This window comes from Diuraphis noxia, unplaced genomic scaffold, assembly GCF_037042655.1.
Source record: "Diuraphis noxia isolate RWA-SAM2 unplaced genomic scaffold, SU_Dnox_SAM2 contig0004, whole genome shotgun sequence".
Lineage (NCBI taxonomy): Eukaryota > Metazoa > Arthropoda > Insecta > Hemiptera > Aphididae > Diuraphis > Diuraphis noxia.
In genome coordinates this window covers 28549434-28575990 of record NW_028301714.1, presented here as the reverse complement: position 1 = coordinate 28575990, position 26557 = coordinate 28549434, and the positions used below count along the sequence as shown (strand labels likewise).

General features: G+C 28.8%; 4 protein-coding genes across 7 annotated transcripts in view; 3 read left to right on the top strand and 1 right to left on the bottom strand.

Annotated features, from left to right (window-relative positions):
* Nucleotides 1-1018: 1018 nt before the first annotated feature.
* Nucleotides 1019-5523, bottom strand: Spg7 (SPG7 matrix AAA peptidase subunit, paraplegin). Of its 2 annotated transcripts, XM_015523530.2 has the most exons (11): nucleotides 5269-5523; nucleotides 4943-5146; nucleotides 4720-4857; nucleotides 4377-4613; nucleotides 3127-3443; nucleotides 2827-3043; nucleotides 2563-2722; nucleotides 2186-2496; nucleotides 1911-2030; nucleotides 1655-1840; nucleotides 1019-1190 (listed from the first exon to the last, which is right to left on the bottom strand). In XM_015523530.2, the coding sequence occupies exons 1-11, from the start codon at nucleotides 5422-5424 to the stop codon at nucleotides 1038-1040; spliced, it is 2199 nt and encodes a 732-aa protein (XP_015379016.1). In that variant the 5' UTR covers nucleotides 5425-5523; the 3' UTR covers nucleotides 1019-1037. The 2 variants fall into 2 exon arrangements, with proteins under 2 accessions (XP_015379016.1, XP_089083909.1); XM_089227783.1 differs by lacking the exon at nucleotides 5269-5523 and having other exon boundaries at nucleotides 4975-5109.
* Nucleotides 5524-6928: 1405 nt separating this feature from the next.
* On the top strand, nucleotides 6929-11348 carry LOC107173140 (protein Cryzl2-like). Its single transcript, XM_015523538.2, has 6 exons — nucleotides 6929-7685; nucleotides 7753-7995; nucleotides 8051-8242; nucleotides 8308-8492; nucleotides 8566-8715; nucleotides 10894-11348. The coding sequence occupies exons 1-6, from the start codon at nucleotides 7530-7532 to the stop codon at nucleotides 11045-11047; spliced, it is 1080 nt and encodes a 359-aa protein (XP_015379024.2). The 5' UTR covers nucleotides 6929-7529; the 3' UTR covers nucleotides 11048-11348.
* Nucleotides 11349-11497: 149 nt separating this feature from the next.
* Nucleotides 11498-12909, top strand: LOC149055922 (uncharacterized). 2 transcript variants are annotated; one of them, XM_089227786.1, is made up of 4 exons: nucleotides 11498-11681; nucleotides 11927-12126; nucleotides 12321-12500; nucleotides 12564-12909. In XM_089227786.1, exons 2-4 carry the CDS (start codon nucleotides 11928-11930, stop codon nucleotides 12701-12703), a joined length of 519 nt encoding a protein of 172 aa, XP_089083912.1. In that variant the 5' UTR covers nucleotides 11498-11681; nucleotide 11927; the 3' UTR covers nucleotides 12704-12909. The 2 variants fall into 2 exon arrangements, with proteins under 2 accessions (XP_089083912.1, XP_089083911.1); XM_089227785.1 differs by having other exon boundaries at nucleotides 11498-12126.
* Nucleotides 12910-20378: 7469 nt separating this feature from the next.
* Nucleotides 20379-26557, top strand: part of LOC107173167 (uncharacterized) — a 30269-nt gene continuing 24090 nt past the window's right edge. The window contains exon 1 of one of the 2 annotated variants that reach the window (XM_089227784.1): nucleotides 20379-20747. In XM_089227784.1, coding sequence (XP_089083910.1) covers nucleotides 20448-20747 — 300 coding nt within the window. In that variant the 5' untranslated portion in view covers nucleotides 20379-20447. The remainder of the gene's footprint in view (nucleotides 20748-26557) is intronic. The other variant, XM_015523586.2, reaches the window with a different exon arrangement.

Genomic DNA, 26557 nt, shown 5'->3' with positions numbered 1-26557 from the left:
CTGTAGTTTACCAAGATAGTACTATCACAGAATTTTGTTCTAGTTATTCTTAATTATTTCTTATTCGACAGAATGCTCTATAGTCTATGCTCATAACTCACTTTTTTTAAGCATAACATACGTTTACTGAATGTATACAATCTATACTTATACTTCTACCTATATTGAGTATAATGAGTAAATTTGAGGGAGGAATAACAGTCAAGTGGTGATGAAAAGACTGAAAAGAGAGGCTCGCAGTCCGCAGTAGATCTACCATTAACTCCCTTAAAAATTTAAATATCGTAAGAAACAGATAATATTTTTACCTAAAAGTTTTATAATTGGTAAATTCACTTCTAAACCAATACTAACAGCATCTTTTTGTAATTATCAAACAGAAATTTGGTATGTTGTACTTCACGTGTGTAATTTGTAAGACGGGGACAACACATGTGGATGCGATGTCTTCTTAAAGCGCCTTCACGCACCCGGCACAGCGGTGCCTCAACCTCATACATATTATCATTGATTATAAATACTACTAGTATTTATAATCAATGATATACATTTAGGATGTCCCATGACAATATACGCATTAGCAATAGAGGGAGACGCCCGGATAAAAACCAGTTTAACAATTAACTTAAAAAAATCATGAGATTAATGGAAATAAAATGGGTATCTTTACTATCTTGATAAATTTAAAAAATAAAAAAATAAAATACATGTAGCTCTTGTCTATAGGCGTCTAATGAAAAAAAAAAACAATTTATGACATATTATCTCAGAAGATATTGCAAGAGGTGATTTGTTAAGTGTTAATTTTTTTGGTTACTTCATTTTATTTTTCATACTTGATTTCATATTTTTTTCACAATTAAATAGACACTTATTTAATTAAATGTACAAAAATACTAAATAATATTGACTAGTTTTTCTAGGTGAATAATATTAAAGAGCAATATTTTAAAATCATAATTCATAATTCATGGTTAAGGTTAGGTTAAATTTACACTAAAATCAATTAACAAAATACTTTAAATACAAAACAATCTTTAATTTTTTGAAGAATTAGTATTTTTTTTATCTACAGGTGAGTTAAACTCGTACATCTCTACAGCACGTTTTTCACCATTTGGTGGTGGACCTATTAGTTTTACCATTTCTTCATAATTTATTGATTCTTTTTTCAACAACTCTTCAGCAATCTAAAAAGTAAAAAATTAAGTGATCAATTTTAATCAATGAATAATATTAGGTATACTTAGAGAATAACATTTAAAATGTAAATTTCATGTTTTTGATACTGTTAACATCTAAATTATTCAATATTTATAGATAATTTTGAATTTTTAAATTAAAATAAAGATAAATAATTGTATTATGTTTAATGTCTTTAAGTGTTTAAAAAATTTAGGATTTAGTAAAATTTACAATCTATTTAGCTAAAAAAAAAAATAAAACATGTACATGCAGATGGAGGTCTAGCAGTATGGAACCCTTAGAATGTTATGACATTAGAACTCCGATTACCATAAAGTAACTATACATTTAAGACTTAGGTAATTATTGAACAACAACAATAAAATAAAATCATCACAATATCATTATTCATAATTTACATACTATTAATGAGCCCCTAATACTAAAAATTCATGAATAAAAGTAGTACCAATTCTAGTTTATTATAGTTTTCTTTTAGAAGTTTTTCTGTTTTGAAATAAGCATCAGAAACTAATCTGGATACTTCAGTTTCCATGAGTGCAGCAAGTTTGTTACTATATGGCCTTAAGCTGTTTTTTGTATCTTCAGGAAATGACAATAATCCAACATTATCATTCATACCATACTGACGTATCTTCAAAGTTAAAATTCAAAGATTATTTTTCCACATTAATACTTCTTCAAAATAATAATTTTAATATTACTTGAGAATTTGCAATTTTAGTAACTTTATCCAAATCGTTTTGAGCTCCAGTTGTTATACTGTTAAATACTATTGATTCAGCTACTCTGCCACCAAGTCCCAAACACATTTTTTCAAATAACTAAACAAAAATGTGGCATAAATTTGAGATTGAATAAGAAGCCATAAATATTTATTGGAACAACATATTTTATCATACTGTTAACTATGGTACTTTAAGCCTTTTAATTAATGTATTCAAACATTTAATAATATTTTTTATTGTATAATACTTACAGCTTGCTTTGAAAGTAGATATCGTTCTGTGGGTGTATACTGAGCAAATCCCAGAGCAGCATTAGTTCTAGGTACAATTGTGACTTTCAGGAGAGCATCCGTAGTAGGTAACAACCAACCTATTAATGCATGGCCAGCTTCATGGTAGGCAACAATTTTCTTTTCATCAGGTGAAATTGCATGAGATCGTTTTTCTGTTCCTCCAACTACTCGTTCAACTGCATAGTCTAAATCAGCTTCTAATACAACTTTTTGACTATTTCTAGCAGCATGTAATGCTGCTTCATTGCAAACATTCGCTATGTCAGCTCCTAGTTAATACACATAATAATTAATGAAATATGTTTGAATAGAATATGTATCATAAATTAATATACCACTGAACCCAGGAGTTAAATGAGCCATTTTTTGAGAATAATGTTTAGGCTCTTTATCAAGTTTGATTTTTAGGTGTTGTTCAAAAATCTCTTTTCGTTCTTCTAATGTTGGGAGATCAATTAGAATGTGACGATCAAAACGTCCTGGTCTTAAAAGAGCCTAGAATATCCATACATTTTTATATTATTTATAAATCTATAACATTAAACACGGTGAATAATAATTCACCACATATACAAGTATATAATGCAATTATTGTAAACCTTATCTAATATATCTGCTCTATTTGTTGAAGCTAACATTAAAACTCCTTCTTTGGATCCAATACCATCCATTTCAACCAATAATTGATTTAATGTTTGTTCTCCTTCATCACCACCACCTTCTGGACCGCTTGAAGATCTCTTACGACCAATAGCATCAATTTCATCAATATAAATTATACACGGAGATCGTTTTCTTCCTTCTTTAAATAAATCTCTATAATTTTCAATCACAAATTATAAATTGTTGAAAATTATCAAAACAATCTAAAATATAACTTATATAATAATCTAACTAACCGTACTCTGGCAGCTCCAAGCCCTCCAATCATTTCAATAAACTCAGAACCATTCATAGATAAAAAAGGAACATTTGATTCTGTTGCAACGGCTTTAGCTAACATTGTTTTACCACAACCAGGTGGTCCTAAAAGTAATGCGCCTTTAGGAACTTTTGCACCCAAATTTTTATAATGATCCGGTCTCTTTAAATAATCAACAAATTCCATAACTTCTTGTTTTGCTTCTTTAAGACCAGCAACATCTTTAAAGCGGACTCCTTTACCTTGACCAATCAATGGGTCAATTAATGTGTATTTTGCTCGTTTTATTTGAGACTAAAATAATTAAAATAGTAATTAGTTAATACCAATAACAGTTAAATTATAATATTACACATATAATGTTAGATTTAGTATTTATTATACTTGGATCATTTTTATAAATAAACAATAATTGCTAACTTTTTCAAATCGTCCAAGCCCCCTATTTGGCTATTCTTAATACATTACTATAGACCAGTGGCATCAAATCCCCTAATAAGTGTTGCTAAAACAATAGCTTATATTGGGTGGGTGGTCATACAGATTAGCCCCTAATGGTCATAAGGACCTTAAGGCTGCTCATATAAGATATATAGTATCATGAAGTAATATAATAGTATAATAATACCAACCTTCACATTTTTATACTTAAAATATAAAGTTATAAAGGTAAATAATAAATATAATGCAAAAACTACTAGCTTGAATTTTGATTTAAATACATCAAAATTCTCAAAAAAAAAAAAATCTGCTTCTATGTAAAGAATAAAAAAGGTAAGTTCCTATTTGAAAAACTGAAGTTTGTATTGTCACAAGATCATATCAATAGTGGTAAAAAAAATGTCAATGGTTCAAAAAATAGTTTTTAAGAATATTCCAAAAATCTGAATTTTAATATATGCATAATTTAACTATAAAAATAGGATTATCATGATTAATAAATCACGCTACATACAAATAAATTATCAGAGTATTTGAGTGTATATTGCTAGAGAAATCATGTTCATAAAACTGCTCTAAAATTTGCATGTATACCATTGATGCAAATAGCAATTGAGATTAGAGAGGGGGTTGAAATTGAATTAACTTAAACAAAATGTAAGAAAATTTGAGGATGCCCCTAATCCCCCCCTTTATTAATTTAATGATATAGTAAGGTCAGAGTAGGATTTTATATACCCCAAATCATTCTCCCCTTATGTATGCACCACTTTTTCTAATACTTACAAACATATCTAAGCTGATTGGAGATTTTGAACCTCCCTTTGAACGGCCAAAATATGCCAAAGCAAGGAGGCCAGTAAAAAATAAAAATAATATTAGTTCTGGTGCATTAAGAGAACGATCATACACTACAGGTACTCCATTGCCAGGTTTTATACCCAATTTTGTTTCTGCTTCTCTTAATTTTTGTTCAAATCTTTCTAAATCGGCAATATTCATATGATAAGTTCTTTGATCAATCTATAAAAATATTTTAATTGTTTCTAATTTAAAATAAAACTGAACTAAAAAGTACTAAAAGAAAATAATTAAACAAATTTTTTAAAACAGAATTGCAAATACTAACTTTTCGTCCTTTAATAATAGCACCTTCATATAATCTTACTGTTACAATATCTAAATCAGGACGAGCAATTATTTCTTCTACTTCACCTTTAGCTAACATTAAATGTACAAATTCATTCCAAGATATATAGCGCATATCCTACAAACATTATGAATTAAAATTTTTATAAATTATAAAAATATCTATTAAGTAAGAAAAATGTAAGCTGATTATTTATATTTACTTCAGGATTTGATGCATTAGGTAATAACATACTTATAATATATACTGTTATGTAAACAGTAAATATCGCCATCATGATTTTAATCATCATAGCATTTCTTGGATCATCAGCGTTTTTATCATCATTTTCATTTTTACGTGAATGTGTATATCTTAAGACAAGTTTATTAACTGCTGCTATTTCCTTGTGTACCGCTATATTATACTAAAAGTGAAAACATCAATATTCAAAATGTAAGTTTAGATATAATTATTTTGTTTAAGAAAATTACTAGAAATATTTCACTAACTGGATTTAAAATTGATTATATAAAATAAATGATTTACCTTTTTAGATGTGGCAATTGGTATTTTACGCAAATAGTTACTCATGTATCTTGTGCATCTAAATTCCTTATTCGTTCCAACATAATTACCTAGTAATTTTGGCTTAAGTATTCGAAAATTCGATTTTGAAATAATATTTAACAAACTTAAGCCCATTTCAAAATTTGAGAATTAAAATATTTTTCACAAAAACACAAATAAAACAAAACAAATTACAATGTTATTATTACACAACAGTTGTAATCGTTACTTGTCATTTATAACTTCATACTTTTGAGTTTAATTCATGATTAAGTAACATAATGATAAGCATAGATAATATTTATTATTTTGTAGAAGATCACCTAAATCCCCGTTCAACTAGATCCCCTTGTGTCTAATGGCACATCCAGGATGTCCATAGACCATAGGGCATAGGGAACTTAGTTAAGTCTTAAGTACACCGTACACGTCGCAATGTCGCATGTATTTAAATATATTTAATATTTATATATTATAAATTTAATTGGTTGATGTGGGTATTAAGATCTTTATGTGATCTAAATAGACTTTGGTATCACCACGATCACGGTTTAAGATATCTTAAATCGTGATCAAGATGTACCCTATTATCACAGAACAATGATATGGACCCATAGAGTAATACTCTATGTATGGACCACGGCTTAAGATAGAATGGTTGCACATCGGGCTATACTACGCAATGTTAGAAGGCGGTATACGAGAGTTCTTATCTAACAAACGAAAAAGTGAACTACTACTAACGCTCTTGGTGGTTGTTAATTGGTACTACAGTATTAAAATATTCCCATTTCCCGCCATAATATTAAATTATTGCATTTTCAATAATAAATATAATATAATTGAGTTAATAAGTAACTCAATTATTATAATCACGATTCACTGATCTCATACTCTATCTATATAATAATTAAATGACAATGTTATGTTTATGTATTATCTTTTAAACGAAATCTCATCACTGTAGTCTGTGTTTGATAATTGGTTTTGTGAATATTCAATTACGTTTATTGCCTTTTTGGTCATTATGCCTAATTATTGTGCAATTCACGAGTCACATTGTGCGTCCAAAACTCTTTTTGGCGTTCCTAAAGAGGACGAAATAAAAAAACTTTGGGAGGATGCTCTAGGTATTAAATTAAAAAAAAGTTTTAGAGTGTGCGCCTCACATTTTAAAGAATGTGATATTATTAGCACATGGGAGTCTGGTGAAGGACTTAATAAGTACACCATAAGTTTACTTCTTTATTGAGTTACATACAATAAGAATTTGTTGTATTATGAATGATATGATATTATTCAATACACTATGTACCTATGTGTTAAAATATGTTGTAGTCTGTAGGTATTATTTTAATTTATAGATATGCTTAAAAAAACACAAATTAAGAAAGGGAGCAATTCCATTAAAATTGTGTGAACCAGAAACTCCAGAACCCGCAGTGGACCCAGTGGATATTGGAGTAAATAGCAATTAAAATTTGCTGATAGATATTATATCTTTTACTAATAATATAGAGGCTATTACACACATTGCTATTTACCAAATAGTAAATTTTAAATTAGTGTTTATTTGTTTTGGGATATAAAGTTTTATTACATATGTGAAGCCACTATAAGCACCTTATTATTATTGATGAAATAATTTTTCATTTTATAATTTGATGAGTTTGAAACTTTAAAGGATTATCGGATTATCCATAAAATTTGTAAATTACTAATTAGTACTCTTTGAATACCACAATATAAAATAAGAATAGAATTTTGATGATGTATATGTAAGCAACTAGATAGCGGTGTAACGTAACTTTTAACAGATTTCTGATAAGAACAATTGGTGATCACAAAATAATGACTCGTTGTGCAACCATTCTATCTTAAGCCGTGGTACGGACCGCCGGCTTCATGATAATGTTTCATCAATGATAACAGTATAAACCAGCCATAGAGTAATAATTACTCTATGAAACCAGCAATACGATTAAAGATATACGTTTATGGTATATCTTAAATTCTTAATTCGTGCCAGCAACCTAGTAACTTACTCGCTATAAAGTATATAGAAGGTACTAAATAGTAAATACGAAATACCTATTGTAAAAAACCATACCTATTTTCTACAATTCTACATAAATATTCCATTCTCGTATCATAAATAATATATTAATTAAAAACTTGAGTTTTTGAATTATCATAAGACATTATAAGTTGTTGCTTACATAGTTACATTAAATTATATAATGAAATATATTACTCGTAATATTTATAAGCTTCACGTAAATCATGAAATGCGAAATGTTCGTTCTAAATTCACTAAAGCAGCCGTTCTAAAAACTGTTAAAGAACCGTTAGTACTTGAAGATTTTAAAATAGCAGATAAACTCAAAGAAGGCCAAGTAAATATTATTATATAGTTTTTATTTTTAATTATTGCCTTTTCTAATAAATTAATTATATTTCCAGCTCAGGATTGCTGTAAAGTATTGTGCTGTGAATATGTCTGATGCTTTAATTTGCTCTGGGTTATCTGAAATCAAACCATTTTTACCATATGTTCCTGGTTTTGAAATTGTTGGGGAAGTAATAGAATCCAAAGCTACAAATGCTGATGATGAAGAAGAGGATATATCAGTAGGCGATCGTGTGTTGGTTTTGAACAAAGAAACCATGGGTGGATTTGCTGAAGAATGTATTGTTGATGAAAAAGTATGCAATTATTATTTATTATAAGTAATAATTTTATAGTTTCCCTAATGTTTAGGATGTTTTTGGAATACCGTCAGAATTGTCTTATGCAACTGCTGTGTCAATTGGAGACAGTTATGCAACAGCGTTAATAGGATTAGCTCGCCGTGCAAACCTAAAAAAAGATAATACCATTTTAGTTACAGCAGCTGCTGGTGGTTTAGGTTTAGCTGCAGTTGATATAGCTGCCAATATGTGTAAAGCTAAGGTATAATAATTTATTGGTATGTCAAATATCATAAATAATAAGGTCCCCTATTTTTAAAATTTAAGGTTATTGGAGCTTGTCGTTTGGAAAAAAATACATCTATTGTAAGAGATAAAGGAGCTTTTATTTCATTTGAAATTAAGAGTCCTGAATCCTTGTGCAAAAGAGTGTTAAAAGAAACTGATGGCAAAGGAGTTGATGTGGTATTTGATGCGGTTGGTGGGGAAATTTTTCCATCTGCATTAGATTGGTACAGTGATAATTTTTTAACCAAATTTTAATGAAATTTATTATATCAGTTTATTACCCGGTTTTTATTTTAGTGTTGGCCATGAAGGTAAAGTAATAGTTGCAGGTTTTGCATCATTACAACTACCACAGTTAAATATTAATGAACTTCTACGTCGTCCTTCATTTAGTTTAATCGGGGTATCATTAAATAATTATCGTACACATTCAGTAAGGATATACAGGTAAATATTTATTTAAAAACAAAAAAAATTAATATCAATTTTGATAAATAAGATATTGAAAATTATATTCAGAACTGTGTTGTGGGGTAAACATATTTTTTTGAGTTACAGTCTACTTGCATTATGTTTTTATACATTGTATGATTTTGTAATAGTATATATTAGAGATCTGCACAGGCTGATAAACTACAGCCCGGTTCGGCCGGTAATATATTTTTGAATTTTTTTGAAAGCCTGGCTCTGGGATATTATTTGGTGAGCAAGCCCAGCCATGGGTTTTTTTTAAAATAAGGTATGAGTTACGTAAAATATTAAAGTATAAAAAAGTCGGAAAGTGGACGTCGCTCTGTTATACAGTAGGTTACTGTAATGAATGGAATTAAATTTGAATCCAATGATATTATATCATTGTATATGAAAAACGATTCTGAGTGAGACAGTTTATCTGTCGAGGATATATTATAGATTATTATAACTTAATAAAATATTCGACTTTCCAGTAGACAATCTTATAAGGAATCTTCAATTAAATTTTCAAATCTTAGATTTAAACAGAAAATTTCTTATGAATTTCTATCTAAGATAATTTGAGCATTGCCGTAATTTTCACGTATTTAGTAAAAATTTGAACTTAAAATGCTTACAAAAAAAAATCATACCTATGTATTTTTAATATTTTTCAACTGCTATTGTAACAATATGTTGGAAGCCTTATATTAAATTTTCAAGTTTTTTGACCCAACCAATAAAATTTTATTAACAATAATAGAAAAAAAAGTTGAAAAATTAAAATCTCAGTAAACAGCTCAAAACTAATCAAAATATTTTGAAAATTTTATTAAATATAGAAAATGCCTATATATAGTGAAAATTTCAAGTATTTGCGGTCATTTATTTAAGACTTACACCAAAATAAGAAAATCGCTAAATGAGAAATCTAGTGAAAATTCAATGTTGTAAAAATTTTAATTTCAAATGCTCATAAAAACTTCATTTGACTTTCTGGAAGATATTTTTTTTGTGATAAAGGTTTATAAACTTGTAAGAAATCTTGTTTTAAATTTTCAAATCTTAGTTTTAAAAAGAAAATTTTTTTGAATTTCTAACTTAAAATAATTTGCGAATTTTTGTGATTTTTACGTATTTTGTCAAAATTCAAACATTGAATGCTTATAAAAAAAAAATTGTGACAGAATTTCTTTTATTTTTCAACTGTTATTGTAGCAATATATTAAAAGCCTTTTATTAAATTTTCAAGTTTTTCTACACAACAAATAAATTTTTATTGATATTAATTTATAAAAAACTAATAATGATTGAAAATTGCATATACCTATGAATAGTTGAACTTAATTTGAACATTTTTGAAAATTTCATGTATCTATGGTCATTTGTTTTAAAATTCCATCAAAAACCAAAATCGATTTTGTCGAAAACTGATTGTGTGTGTAAATTCCCATTTTTTCCTTAATTTTTAATTTGTTTATGCAGATTATTAAGAAAAATATTGGGAATTTTTTACTTTTGACCCCCCCCCCCCCCAAGTATCAACTAGATTCACTTTCTGATCGAACTAGGTACTGAAGTCGAAAATCTTACCAGATACAAAAAAAAAAACAATATCGTTGTAAATCTACAAAATGAAAATATCATATAAAATCATGAGTGAAGGAATAATGTTCTTACCTTCAAGTTTGATTTTAGGTCAATACATTTTAAAATTAAAGCTAACAGTACAAAATGATTAGTCTTTTAAACCAAAATTGGTATGTTGTACATTTGTAACACTACAACAACATATGCATATGTTCCTCTTAACTGAATTGTTTTTTCTATAATATACTATACTACAGATATATAAAGTGAACAAGTATTGAATGCAAGTGTCTTATTGTAATTTGTAATACTTGACATTTTAATATAATATGAACTTGTGAAATAGTTTTATTTATCCAATGTATCCTATCTAGGATAAATTTAATAGAATAAAATATTTCCTAGTAACAATTTCATATTCTATAATTACTAGATATACAACATATATAAGTATAATATTTACAACATATTATGTATGTAGGTAAAATGTAGACTTAATTACTAAATACTTAACTTAATTTATAAATGTATATAAACACGTATAAAATGTTAATTTAACCATTAAAATGATATATTTTCCAGACAATCTATCAAAGATGTATTAACCATGTGTAAAATGGGTGTGATTACTCCAAATATTTCAGAAACATTAAAACTTGATCAAGTAAATGACGCACTAGAACATTTTTCAACTGACAAAAGCAGTGGTAAAATTCTATTGAAAATTGCTGATTAATTGGTAATAATATAGGAATTAAAGTTAAGTAGAATTTTCTGTTAAAAATACTAAAAAATTTGTTTTAAGGCATATTTTAATTTTAATTTATTGTCTACAAATACATGCTTTTTTTTTATTTGGTTTTTATATACACTGATATGTTTAGAATAATATTTATTTTTGTTGCAACAAATTCAATGAACATCTGGAGAGAGTGAATGGAAGTTATTATAATGTTGTATTGACCTTTGTTCTAACATATTAATATGACCTATAACCAATTGAAGTAGGAAGTGAAAGTAAAAGATTAATTTTTATATTTGTTTTGATTTTCAAATTGATTTCCTTTTTCCTTAAAGTTTTAAAACAAATGTATCGTGAGTTTTCTGTGTTTAAAATGTAGGGGAAGACGGGGTATTACCGTATGCGGGGCAAAATCGTATAATCGGAATGTTATCAATAATTGTTATCATGGAGGTAAAATGAATACACTGATTTGAAACGTTTTGTTTGTTTATTTATTGAATATGATAGTGCACGTGTTTTGATATCACGTTTTCGAAATAAATACGTTTTATGTTATTACATTCAATTATTAATATATTATCAACATTTCAAATAGTGAATTTTTATATGTGAAAAAACTGTACAGGTACGTCTTATATATCATTCAATAGCTAATTAAGTGTAATATAAATTTGTAGTTTGAATACATTCATTAATTAATTTAATGTTTAATATGAAGCTCAATAACTTGTAATAGTCTTATGGGGCAAAATCGTATGGGGCAAAATCGTACGGTTATACACTGTACGGTTTTACTACATTGATAATTTGATAATTGCTATGGTTGAATTTAAACAATTTAATAGTATTGAAATGTTTTATTTTTATTAGAATGGTTCGTAATTACACAAGAAAAACAAACCGACAGTCTTGGTCTGAAGATAATATGAAACTCGCTATATTGGCTGTGTTAGAAGGTACAACCTATGATGCAGCGTCTGTTCGTCATGAAGTTCCTCGTTCAACACTACAGGACCGAGTAAATAAAGTAAAAGAAGGAAAATTAAATGTTCAACAGTGTGGATTAAAAGGTAAATTTCATAATTACACAATATTATGGTAATTAGATTGATAGTTTGATTATAAGAGATAAATTCTTATTAAGAAAACCATTTTTTTTTTTTCTAATATCAGATTATATTTGGTTATAATAGGGCGATTATTGAAAAATTGTCAATCATGTGTTGAAATAATTGTTTCTAATTAAAAATGCGATTTGTTATAGGTTTGGGACATTATCAAAAAGTATTTTCAATCGAACAAGAAAATGTTCTTGTACAATATTTAAAAGACATGGAAAGTCGTTTGTTCGGTTTAACACAAAATCATTTTAGAAAACTGGCCTTTGAACTTGCCGAAAGAAACAATATTGCTCATAATTTTAATAAAACAAATGGTTTAGCAGGTAAATTTAGCAATGATTATTTTAAAGTTTATTGTTATTTTATCTTTTAATTTTTTTATGCAGGTCAAGATTGGTTAAAAGGCTTTTTATTAAGACATCCAGAGTTGTCAGTACGAATCCCAGAACCAACTTCGGCTGTGAGAGCTATGGGGTTCAATCGACCAGTGGTGAATAGCTTTTATGATTTGTTAAAAAAAAGTTAGGTTAGGTTATTAAAAGAAGATTTTGTTTTATTTCAATAAATGTATAGGTACTTGGGTAAGTTGTATTTGTTGTACTACTGCCAACAGGAGTAGGTTTTATCATATATTATATTGTGTTGTTATTGTTTTTAATTTGTTAACACTTTGAAGAATTAAAAACAATGTTTAGGTACATTTTTGACTAATAAAGATGAAAATATACATGATTTACTACCTACTGCTTAATATTAGTTAAACTTTACAAGTTAATCAAATAAAAGTTCAATACCAATTAATAATTTAGGTACCTACCAATGAATATACCTAATGTACTAAGTTTTTGTATATTAATTATCTTCATACGATTTTGCCCCACAGTACATACGGTTTTACCCCGCACCTGGGGTAAATCCGTATTTTTCCAAAAAAAAGTAAAAGACAAATTAAGCACATTTTTTTTAAAAAAATTTAAAAAAGTTTCAAATAAAAATTATAGGCCATAAGTTTATCTATATTAACCAATTTAAAAAATTTAATTTCGTTAACAATTGCATGATTTACAAGCCATGAAAGCTTAACCGTACGGTACTGCCCCGCCTTCCCCTATATCTTTTCATCGTTTTTAGTAATTCAATAGAAGGATAGTCACTAGACTTATTCCATGAGACTAGGGCAGAAAACAGATACAATGACTACAGGTCACTAGTTTGGTAGTCATATATTTCGACAAAAATGAGTGCAAACGAGATAAAGTGGACGATACTGACTAATCGATGTTTTAAAAAATTATAGTCATGAAAATACATAGCTGTATAACCAGGAGAGAACCTTCAACCTACATATGTTTTACCGCACTATGGCACTACCAAAATCTTGCAGTTTTAATGATAAATTTCCTAATTTTAGTAAATACACCAAGGTTCGTACAAAAATAATAATTAATATATAATGTGATTGCATCTTAAATTAAGTTAACTAGAAGAAAAAGGGACAGATGTTAGTCATTCTAATGTCATCATGAGTGATTAATTTTAAGATGTCTTCAATACTAATTTAATATTTTTACATGATTATCTTTTTGGGCTAGATACAACTTTTTTTCAAACAGATTTTTGAAACTCTGCTTATTGCCATAGAAACACATATCTACAATTTTAAAAGAACTTTACTTGACTTTTCCTTCATGATTTGCATAATATCTCCTCTACAGTGGAATTATGCTACTTCCAGAATACTGGTGACTGGTGTTGCGTGTGATAATTTTGCTTTATCAATCATTAGTTTATTATTCATTACCTAAATAATTACGTTAATCTTTAACTACACTAGCACAATTTATCTTTCTCTTATACACATGATCATATTTTAAGGTTTAAACCTCAAAAACAATCTGAGGATTATAATAAATATACCTATAGACTGCACGTTTTTAAACAAAAAACTTATATTGGCATTTCAAACAAATAAAATTTTTAAAAACGCTAATAAATAAATTTAAAAAAAATTTGTATAAACATGGAGATATTATATAAATGTTATAATGTAGCGTTGTTTTGATTTCAATCATTGAAAAATACGCTATCTGAAATAAACAAATTCAGTATTAAAATTGGCAAAGTAAGTAACCGTTCTACTGTAATGCGGTGCCTCGTTATTGAGTAAGTCACTGTTAAAATATTATGTGAATAGTCTGTCAACCATATTACTAATTATAATTAACTATAATGTATGATGTAGGTGTTTAATATTTATATTACTTTATGGACATACTATACAGGGTGATTCTTTTATCAAACAACACTCATTATTTCAAAAACTATTGACTTTTTTCAAAATTTTAGAACCATCTTGTTCTAGAACTATATATTTTTTAAATATTTTTACCCTTATATTTATCAGGTTAACCATTATCAACTTTTGATTTTCAAATGACAACCTATACTTAAAATGTCATAAACTAAATAAAAAGGCTATTTTTTCAATGAATTTTCAAGTTTAAATTTTCATTTTTCGTTAATTCGTTTACAAGATATAGCCTCCCAAAGTTGGGTGGTTTTGGGTGGTGTTTATGTCTTATAGGTGTATTCTGTCGACCAAAGAAAAGGGCGAACGCGAGGAAGAGGCCTTGCGAAGGGCACAGGGGAACGTGGGACCGCCCTGATGGAGAACGAAACATCCAGAGTGGTGGACTCCGGTCGGCCCGAGAAGGACAAGAAGAAGTCAAGTAAAACTTGTAATGCATAAAATTCAGATTGACCTTTGTTAATGTAAAATTTAATTGTTAAAGCAAAACTTAGAAATGCTTGAACGAGGTAAGTCGAGGAGCTGTCCCGTCTGCCTCCCACGTATGTATTAATATTTGATACTGTCAATAAACGATGGCGGCGCCGCGGAAGCAATGCGAAAGCAGATCCCGCGGCGTCGTCGGTTAATACGAAAAAAAAAAAAAAAAGGTGTATGTTAGGTGGTATTTACACACAAAAACCATATAAGTGTTGTTCGATAAAAGAATCACCCTGTATAGTGTGTTATAGTAACGTATAATTTTATTATCTTGTCTGCTTCGTCTCTTCATTCACGGCCGAATGCTATCCTAAAAGCTCTCACATGCATAAGTTTCCTCCCCTGCGGAGATTTCCTTATTGTCTCTGATCCTAATTCCTCAATCTAGCATTTTAGCAATCGTCAGCAACCCCTTCCTTTCTAAGTGCTCCCCCATAATTCTAAACATCCGTGCCCGTGCGTTACTATTATCCCTAAAAATCAAGTCATTCTCCATCTCCTTCCTATGTGCTTCAAGACATATAGGCATAAATTGTAATGAACACGCTGATTCGTGCTAGACTGATAGCTGGCTCTACCGTCAAAAAGTCTTACTCGGGCCCTCGGCGGTGTCCCTATACTGATTTAGTCACCATACATCGAACATCCATACAGGAGCTATGGAAGCTAGAAAGGGATCCCCTACCAGAGTCTTATGATTTTGGTTATAGGTCATTATTTAAAAACATCCCTATTCAACCATGGTTTTAATCCCTAAAGATGAGCCGCGGTGCCATAACTAAATTCACCAGATTACACACGGGTCACAGCCTACTACCATACCACTCTTTTAAATTGGGACTTAACAGCAGTGGTGTAGTTACGGGTGATTGGGGGAAATCTTTTTTGTTGCATTTTTCGATGATGGAATTAATACCAATTTGAAACAAAATAAAAATGACGTTTAGTTTAACTAATAACTTTTAATTTGTGTCATAAATACTGTCAATAAACGATGGCGGCGCTGCGGTAGCAATGCGAAAGCAGATCCCACGGCGTCGTCGGTTAAAACGGAAAAAAAAAAATTTGTGTCATAAATATATTTTAAACCCCCCAGAAAAAATCGTATCTATGCCGCTGCTCAACAGTAGCACGTATTGTCCCCTACCCAACTGTGATAGAGGTAGAGAATCCTGTGACTTCCAACACCTACTTACAAACTGTCCATCTCTCTCCAGTCTCCATCCAAAGATCTCAGCTAAAGAATCTCTGTTCCACCTCTGGTATTAATTTTTCCCTCATTGACGCTCTTTCAACCGATAATGTTAACATAATAAAACATACGCTAAATTTTATTCTGCAATCCGGCCTCCGAATTCAAGAGTGTGAGCTTTACCAATTATATAATTCCAGATTAATGTACATAATTGTCGAGATATCAGTATATCATAATATGATATTAAAATCTCATTAATAAAAAAAAAAAAAATTGTATTATCAATATAATACGGTATAATAGGCGGTGATGGATTTGAAGGGGGACGTTGTGGCGATTACCACTCCCTGTGGCTTTTTTTTTTACTTGAATTATGGTACTGTATGATAAAATGAATATGAAATTTATAAGTCATAACTATTAACTATATAACTTCAAACTTATAAATAAATTATACAAAAAAAGGTACTTTTTTAAATATTTATTTATTTATTTACATATATATATTTACGGGCAAAGCCCTTTACAACAATTTAACGCAAAACAATAAAAATTAATATACCATATGAAAGTTTAAACACGATAATAATTCAATAATAGTAATAATAATAGGCAATATAAAATAGTTATATAGTAAAGTAGAACAAAAAAAAAAATTCAATATTAAAATATATTATAATGATAAATGGTAGTCTTATTGACCAGCCGCATCATGTGATTAATAGGATTATTTCTGCCATAATTGGTAGTGTGCGTAGGAATTGAGAATGGGACATGCCGACATGGTGTCGAATATAGTGCGAGAAGGGACCTTGCAATTGACCAATACAAGAAGTGATGGAGCATCCAAGCAACCATCCACTAGTTTTTTCAAACTTATATGAAAATTAGAAATGTGTATTAATAGTTAAGTCTTTGTTGGTACCTATCTATCTATGCTACCAATTCGCCCGCTCCTCAAATGATCTTCTGATCCGCTACTGATAATAGGTACGGTACCGGTTGAATAGTATCTGTTAAAAAATTGCTTTTATTACATATTATATTTATATTTATAATAGTATAGTATTATACTAATAGTATATAATTAATATATATAATATAATATATAAATAAATATAAAATATATTTATACCAATAGATTATAATTTATAAAAGTATATATATTTTTTTTTTTTATTGATCTAAAGACATCGGCGACAACGGCCATTAGTCGTAAACGTTGATTACAAATAGTATATTCAATAGATATTTACGTACAATTGTTATTACCTTTTAAGCTAATCTACCGTTTTACTATTATCTATTTATAGAACAGTGTGTATATATAGGTTTATGTTTATGGAATAAATAGCTTTAAATATTCAAAACATCAAAATTTGAACTTCATAATAATATACTTATATAAAAAAAAATGTGTATGTATTTTTAATAATTCAATAAAACTCATTTCATTTAGTATAGAAAATAATAATTTAAATAACTGAGATGTTATAAGTTTCTACACACCTATACTTTTTGAATTACAAAAAAAAAAGAAATCGATTTTGTCGCAAACTGGTTTTGCGTTAAAATTCCAGTTTTTCTTGGTTTTTTTCGAATAGGTATGACTGTAAATGTTATACTTTTGAGTTTTTGACCTAACCTGATACCAACAAAGATCCAATTTAATATCATAAATCATCTTCAAAGTAGAAAATAAAAGCATTTTCATTGCTCCAATAGATGTTGATGAACTAAAAAATATAAAATGAAAAACTCATCAATACATCATTGTTAAATCAATACATTCATCGCCCAGAATCTAAAATGACGGAGCACTATACAGTTTCTTTGAAGTACATATACCATGTATGGAAGCTATGACGAATGGACCTGTGTTTTAACCCATTATCGACCTTTTAGTTTACTCCGAATTATTTGCTCTCTTTAGTTTTTACCGAAACTCAAAAAAGAGTGACTTGATTTTCGCCCACAAAAATGTATTAATCATTATAAATTAAAAAACATTTTGGATAGGTACCATACTGTGTGCGAGTACAAGTCATATGGAATAACGAAATGCTTTAGCTTAAATGGGAACAAAATCACCTTTTATCGTGGCGTGATGGATACTTGAATATTATTCTCAATGATGTTCAAACCAAAATATATGTTAGAATCAATAATAGTATTTTACATATAAAGTACATATTGCTAATAAATATATTATGTTATTATGTTTTAGAAATTTCGAAAGAATGCATATTATTGAAGTGACAAGAAATAAAACAATTAAGGCCATTAAGGGAATTATATTTATGTTTGAATATACAAATTGTTTGGAAAGTAGAATACTCAGATAAGTAAATAACGCCCCATTATTTAGTTTCGATATCTTTAAAATTATATAATTTATAAATGGGTACCTACTACCTACCACACATCACGATGTAGAAAATAATAAAAATATATTACCCTTGATAAATCGTTATATCATCGAGCAATAGAAAATAGGTATTCGTTAACAAAAATAACGCACTTATTTTTGCTTTAATTTAACATACAAGTTTATCCGCCTTCATTAAATTAAACGCTAATTAAAAATTTATGTGATTTGAACATGAACAGCCTCTTTTCACTCATAGATGAACGAAATTAAGTATACAATTCCAATTTTTATACTCATGTTTTTAAAGATTGTATTAGTTTCTCAAATTTAGTGTTAATATTGTATGATTATACTCCTATGAACTGTTTTGAGTTATGACTAAGTTTACCGGTGCGGAAAGACTGTGTCTGTTGTACAGTCACCATCATTGTTTACCCTCAATATTACAATAGGTAATGTGCACGCAACGAGTGACCGCTCTGTTTAATTACAAAATTCATAATTTATTACACGTACACAGGCAAATTACCGTATAAGGTCGTCTGAGCAGTATTTAGTAGTCAGTAGGTATATATAATAGGCACAACATATACATAATATTGCAATCACAATATTATAAAAACGACACAGTATAAAATGAAAATTATCCAAACAAACATCTCCGACTTCAGTACAGTAGCTGTCATCATCATCATAATATGACATAATTAAAAATATAAAAATACTTTGTATTCTTATATTTTTAATTATTTATTATATCATTACTCTTGACACATCTACGAATAATATAATAATATTCACGCATGACAGAAATATTTTATGTAATAATGTTATACATTGACGATGAACCAGAAATTCTGTTTATTATATTATTATAATCTTATATATATAGGGCCCGAGTTGCAATTCAATATGTATTATGTATTTTTTATTTGTTATTAAATATTAGGGCATTATAGGGCATTTAAATCTAGATCTTAATATAATCAGTAATCACCCATATGGTTATATCAAATATTCATTACTTATATATATGAAGACGCAATATATTGGTGCATAAATGCATTAGACCGGAACGTCCGGAACATATTTCACCATAAAAATGATATTTTGTTCCATTAAAGAAAACATACTATTATACATAGAACATAGTAACTATATTAGAAAAAAATTGGTCTAAAAAAAAATGTACTGGTATTGGCGTGTAAATATGTAATTCCAGCATATATATATATACCAGCTGAGAAGCACACGAACAAAATTTCCCTAAAATAATAGTTAACTATAGTTTAGACGCTACACAGGATATTAGCATATTATTATTATATAACCAAGTTGCTCCCTGCAGAGTACACATCGCCAGTGTATTGCAAAACCTCGCATTCATAACCAGCTGCACAATATTATAAGGGTCAACCACACGCAATAAGGGGGTCGTATACGACTCGTTACGTCTATTTGTCGTAAAACAAGCGCCGGTCGAACCGAGGGAGGAGTCCTGGACCGCAGTGTGGCCTGCTACCGAAAGATCACGAATAGGCTCAACGGAACTACCCCACTAACGGCTGAGCAGCGATTCGCGTTTAAACCGATATTAGTGATATACGGTTCACCGAGTATCAGAAAACTTCAGCAAGCGCTAACTCCCGATAACAATAAACCCGAAAAACTGCAGTAAAAAATGTGTCGTTGTTGACGGGTGATGGCCTATGGGGTAAATTATTGTGCTTACCGTTATTATAATCATAAAGATACGATAAAACACATATATCATGGTGTAACAATTGTGGTCACACTGTCAAAGTTGTTAGTAGCTCGCAGGGTTCGTCGCCGTGCTCCGTGGTCGCGGCTGTTCCCTGCTTGTCGCCTACTCGATTGCTTGTGACTCATTGCTGCGGCTGCCGGTTGCGCGCGCGATGTGTGACCGGTTGGCCGCTCTGGACGGCCTCGTGCCGCCCGCCGTGGTGGCCTGCAGGTCAACGCCGTCGTCTCCAAACGCGTATCGGGCCGTCATCCAACTGCAGCAACTGGAGAAGACCGCGTCCGTACCAGACCTGCAGCAGAAGAGGCATCATCACGGCGACGGGCCGGAGGCCGATCACCAAGCCGCTCCGGCGTCCGCGTGTCCAGACTCCAAATCCGATGGCTGTCTGACCGACTCCGGACGGGCGCCAGTCACCAGCCTGAGCGGCACTTTTCTCACGCCTCTCTGCAAGGTAAGCCGCGCCTTTATTTCGTAATAATATTATATAATCTGTAGTGACGTGACTATGGAGCTTTTTTATGGACGGCCGTCACCTTAAGATTATATAGTTATAAATTATCTATACAGTCAATATTGTCAATATTGTATGCCGTGGTTTGCATTAATATAGTAAAATTTTAATTATTAATTAAACATAATATTTTTTAATCTAAATGTTTGCGCCTATTGGTATTTTTATAGGTAGGTATTATTTTTTTGGTAGCACCCTGTAAAATATGAACAACTCGCGCGGCGCTTTCGATTATAATATTACAATAATACATATTATTGTAATTCATTACTGCGATAGTTTAATAATAATAATAATATTATAGTAGCTATAAGGACGTGTAGGTGCAGTAAAAAAGGGAGGTGTCATAATATTATTATTGCCGTGCCCCGGGGTGTTACTCTCCCGCATCTTTTGTAAAGCCACTGTGGATTGATGCATTATTGTAATAGGTATGCCACTAACGATTTCCGTCAATTATTCGGCATCTCGCAGTGTGCTATAATTTATGATTATATATCTACCTAAATAAATTAATATATAGGGCAGAGGACTTGTAGCTCTAAAAAAGCTCTAAATATCCAAGCACTTATGCACTTAAAAACCCCATAATATGCACATAAAAATTTTTTTAACACAAATGTACATTCCGCAGAACTGACTGAGACTAAATACTAAAATATTGATTATTGTCATGTCTAGAAAAGTTTTATAAATAAATCTTAATCGAATAAAAGCCCGCGTGGTGCGCACAAAGCTGTGGTGGTGATGTCGTAGGTATTGTCTACGACGTTAGATTGTTATCGCTTCTACCAAAAATGCGTTCCCGTGCACACTCAACAACCATATTATACGACAAAAATTAATAGTAAATAAATTTTTATCCAAAAATGTTGACTGTATTGTTTGAAATAAAAATGCCACAGTGGAAAAATCGATTTAAGTTAAATATGTCTCAAAAATTTTAAAATAGCGTATAAAAGTGCGTAAAATATGTCTTTAAAACCAAAAAACCGCAAAATATGCATTTATATGCATAATGAAATTTCAAAACTAGCTTTGTAAAAGCATGAAATGAATTTGTATCGTACACTGCTATTCTTGTGACTGTGCAAAACAAATATGCAAATGCTTCAAGTCCTCGGATCTAATAATATAGGACCGATATGTAATATTATCGGTGTTATAGAATATAAAATCACTTACTATTATATAATGTAGTTACATTTTTAATATCATGCACTTGAAAAAATCCGCCGTTCTCGTGTATTGTTCAAACGTTCTCATCAATTTTAAAATTGAAAAATTCTAGTAGCCCGGAAAGTTATGGTGTCATAACCAAACAGCTGCAGCAGTTAGGTAAACATGTTCACTGTGAATAATATGTGTAATATACATATTAGATAAAATATTGAAATATAATTATTTATACATACACAAATTAGTTATATATTATGTAAAGTAGGGAAAATGTTTATTTGCGCGAAATAAAAGTACAGTTATTATAGATATTTAGATATTATTATAACGTTATAATCACTAATAGACTAGTTAGGTACTTAGGTATCATAATTACACTTGCCGATTTATTCATAAAATAAATCATAATGCATTTAAATACTTTCACTTTCATCACGATTTTATTATTACACAACAAGGATAGTATACCTTAACTTAACTTATTTATTTCTATGACTAAATAATAGATGGTCGTTTCTAAAAATGCTAATAGACACATTAATATTTATGACATAATTTAATTTAAGTATGTACGTAGATAAATTTATAAAATATGCCTTATCAGCAATCATTAATATTGTTCTATTTACGTAATTGTATATAATATCCTCTGTATTTATTATTTAATACTTGTGTATTTTAATATTTATAAAGGTTATAATTTTTACCGTCAAATTTCGAGATATGCCGATATAATTTAGTACCTGAACCTATATGTTGTATGACTTTGGCATGAACTATGAATAGTAATGACTAATGAATATATTGTATATGAACTAATTACTACAATCTGCGGTTTTTATAAAATACCTATTCATTCAAACATTAAATAAAAATTAGTAAATCTAAAGCATATGTAAAAGTTATTATGATTATTTATATAAATATAATTATTATTATTAATTGATATTAAAAATTAATCTTATATATATAAATATATAATATTATTATATAAATATAGTTGATACTTGATAGTTATACCTAATTGTTATTGGTAATATACAGGTGAATATATTTTAACTTATTCTTCAGTTTCTCAAATAATAAAATATAGGTACCTAGTGTACTACTCTACTATTAATTATACTTAAGATCATTATTTTACAATTGCAATAAGGCAATAAGACTCTAAGAGTTATAAACTATAGAGGCTGTACTGCGTATAGTTATTTAATTCAGCAAGCCTTGGTCAAGTAAAATACTTACGCTTGCATATAGAAAAAAGGTTTATAAATATTAATCTATATAAATTATAAATGTGGAGTTATAATACTTATAGTAGCTACCCACAATTTATAATATATATTATGTAAAACTATATAAGTGAAAAATGCTTTATAGAACATTTCGTGGGGGGGATCCCCGATGCCCCAACGCTCCACACCCTGTGTATAATATATTCTATAGTACTGTGACATAGATGAATTGTCTCGTTGGGATTCTATACATAATATTATAAATTATAGTCACATAAATGCTCTATATTTTTTTTTGAACTGTAGATTATATTATATTAAAAAATAGTAAATTAAAAAAAAAAACGTTGTGTATAATAAACTGCATACCTTTACGAGTTAATCAATCGACTAACATCACATATACACGTATCCATAATTTATTTACAATTAATTTATTTATAATATATTAAACATTAATTCTTGTACCTTCGTGGCATTGTGTTTAAAATATGTATCGACATAAAATTGTTATTATTCGTCTATACCTAATTTAGTATACATGATAGTATTACTTACAAACTTCAAACATTGAAATATTTCATGGTTATCGACGTTATCGTACATGGCATAATGGCATATTGACATACTTTTAGTTATATTTATTTAAATTTAACATTATTTTTTCAATAATATGGACATATTTATGATATCGGCATTAACTCGAATACATTTTCTTGAAAACCGTTTAAAATTGATTAGTTTTGGTAGAAAGAATCATTTTATAAAAAATGTAACGTTATTAATATAATTGATAAATATGCATACGAAGTTAATGGTTTGACGCCTAATTTTATTGTATTGAAGTGTTTAATTTCCTTTTAATGAATCATTGTAAATATTTCTAATGTTATCGTATACGCTATATAGCTATATTATACTGCTATACTAGTTTAATATCATGGCCTGCACAACTCATCAGTGATTGATGATTATAATAAGGCCAACAAACTTGAGTAGGTATAGCATTCATGCACCATGTGGTATCTACACTATACCTGCTGGCTGCTAATATTTCTTCATACTCAAAATAAACTTTTAAAAAAAGGTTTTTTTTTATGAATAAAGATAAATAATTTAAATATAGGCACATTTAATACTAATTTAATGGGTGATTAAAAAAATAACTGCATGGTTGGTATACATTAATACCTATCTTTTTTGTAGATTAAAATATTAGGGCATCAATAATGATTAGTTACAGCAGAAATCGCTGCGGATTTTCTTAACGCTATAACTATATTAGGTCTAAATAAAATATATACCTTACCCATATTATATTATAATGTTTATAATATTGGCGTAATAAAATAATTCGATTTTTAGATATGGTAGAAATGTATTAAATAATAATTTTAATGTTTTCAAAGAACGACAAATCTACAATTGTATATACATTTTTAATTATTGTATTAAAATATTAAAATTAGGTAGGACTTTTTATAATATAATATTGTGTTATAAATATGTCATATTAAAAATTAAATTCTATAGACCTATAACATCTAACAACTATAGGTTTAAATTATGAATGTCTAGAAAATTTTAAATATTAAAAAAAAATTATATATATATTATACTAAGTACATGCCCGATCTTTTATTAAAAATAATTTTATTAAATTCATATTGCCCAAAGGATTCTGTCGATTCTGGACAGAGTAAATTTTTTTCGATCAATTCCTTACAATTTCTAGGTGTTTTTGGAAATATCGGGGTTTTAAATTTACCATTTTCACATAGTCAAATTCATAAAAAATGCCTGAACTTTCTACTTTTTTTTAAATACAGTGAAACTTCTAAATACCGGACACTCTCGGTCGCTTAAATGTCATCCGTTATTAAGAGGGGAAATGCAGAGAGTACACATTTCTCCGTTCCCAAATTCCGTCCATTATTTGGAGTTGCCCGTTATAGGAAGTTTTACTGTACATATATATTATTTCATATCATTCAGGAAAAGTGCACTATTATTATATTATCTAAGTTTATAATTTATAGTTTTTACATAAAATGTTTTGGTACATAATAAATATATAATACTTCTTTATTTTGTTTACTTTGTTAAAATTTAAATTAATTAATTAATGCTCCTATATTTTTGGACCTTGGTTTTTACTTTTTAGTATAACCTTTACAATTTTACATTATTCTAAAAATAACTTTTACAATAAGTATGGCATTGACGTTTTGATGATAGTTTAAATAAAGAGTTAATGGTATAAATATTTATCTAATTGTGTATCTGCCTTCAGTCAAAATGTATGATCGCAATTGATTTTATTTAACAGGAAATTCAATGATTATGTTTTGTTTAGATTGAATCATATACAATGAAAACCGTTAACGGTAAAATAAACAAGGAATTTGATTTATTTTAAGGTCCTTTTTCATAGGATGAAATATATAAACAATGAATAAGGCATATTATCTTTCATTAGTTTCCTATTCATAAATTACCAATTATATTCTTTAATTCTTATGAGTTATAAATTATATATCTAAGTGCTCACTAAACTAGGGTGACCATACGTCCTGTTTTAAAAGTTGCGTAATTCAAACTATAATACAAGGAATATTAGTATTCATCTCAAAATAGCATTAAACTGTTAAAAAAAAAATTTGAATTACTGAATAATGTATATGGGTATTGGGGATAATTTAAATTTTAAACGAATTTTATCAAATTTCAAATTAAAAAAAAAAACTTCAAATATATACTTGTATAATTTTCACTAACCACTATCATATATTTTGCTTATTGGGGAAGTTAATTTTGGTGTAATATTTATGTGTAGTATTTTGTTAAGAGGACGCTACACCCGCTATGCTGTCTTCGTCTTACAAACGCATAATATAGCAAATTGCATGCTCAGCAGATCACGTATAGCTCCGTTAGTTTAAAATTTAGAGTAAATTGACCTCTTGCAAAAATTAAAGGTAACATTATTATCGAGGGCATCTCGTAGGCTTTTTATTATATTTTAATTTTAAAGTGTATTTTAAAATTGTAAATTGTTTGTACATCTTAAAATACTCATAACCCACTTTAAAATAAAAATATAATAAAAAGTCAAACAAATTATAGTTACCTAATCGCATTTCTGCATACAGTTTAGGTGTCCAGCGTATACATTCAGTAGGTCACTGTAAATATAATTATAGTTTGAAATTGATGTATACAATTTAAATTCAATGATAAATCATTGTATAAATAGTAAATACGATGAAAAGCATTCTGAGCGAAGAATAGCTGTTACGTTGTTGGTGATTAAGATTACAAAATAATTATTTAGAA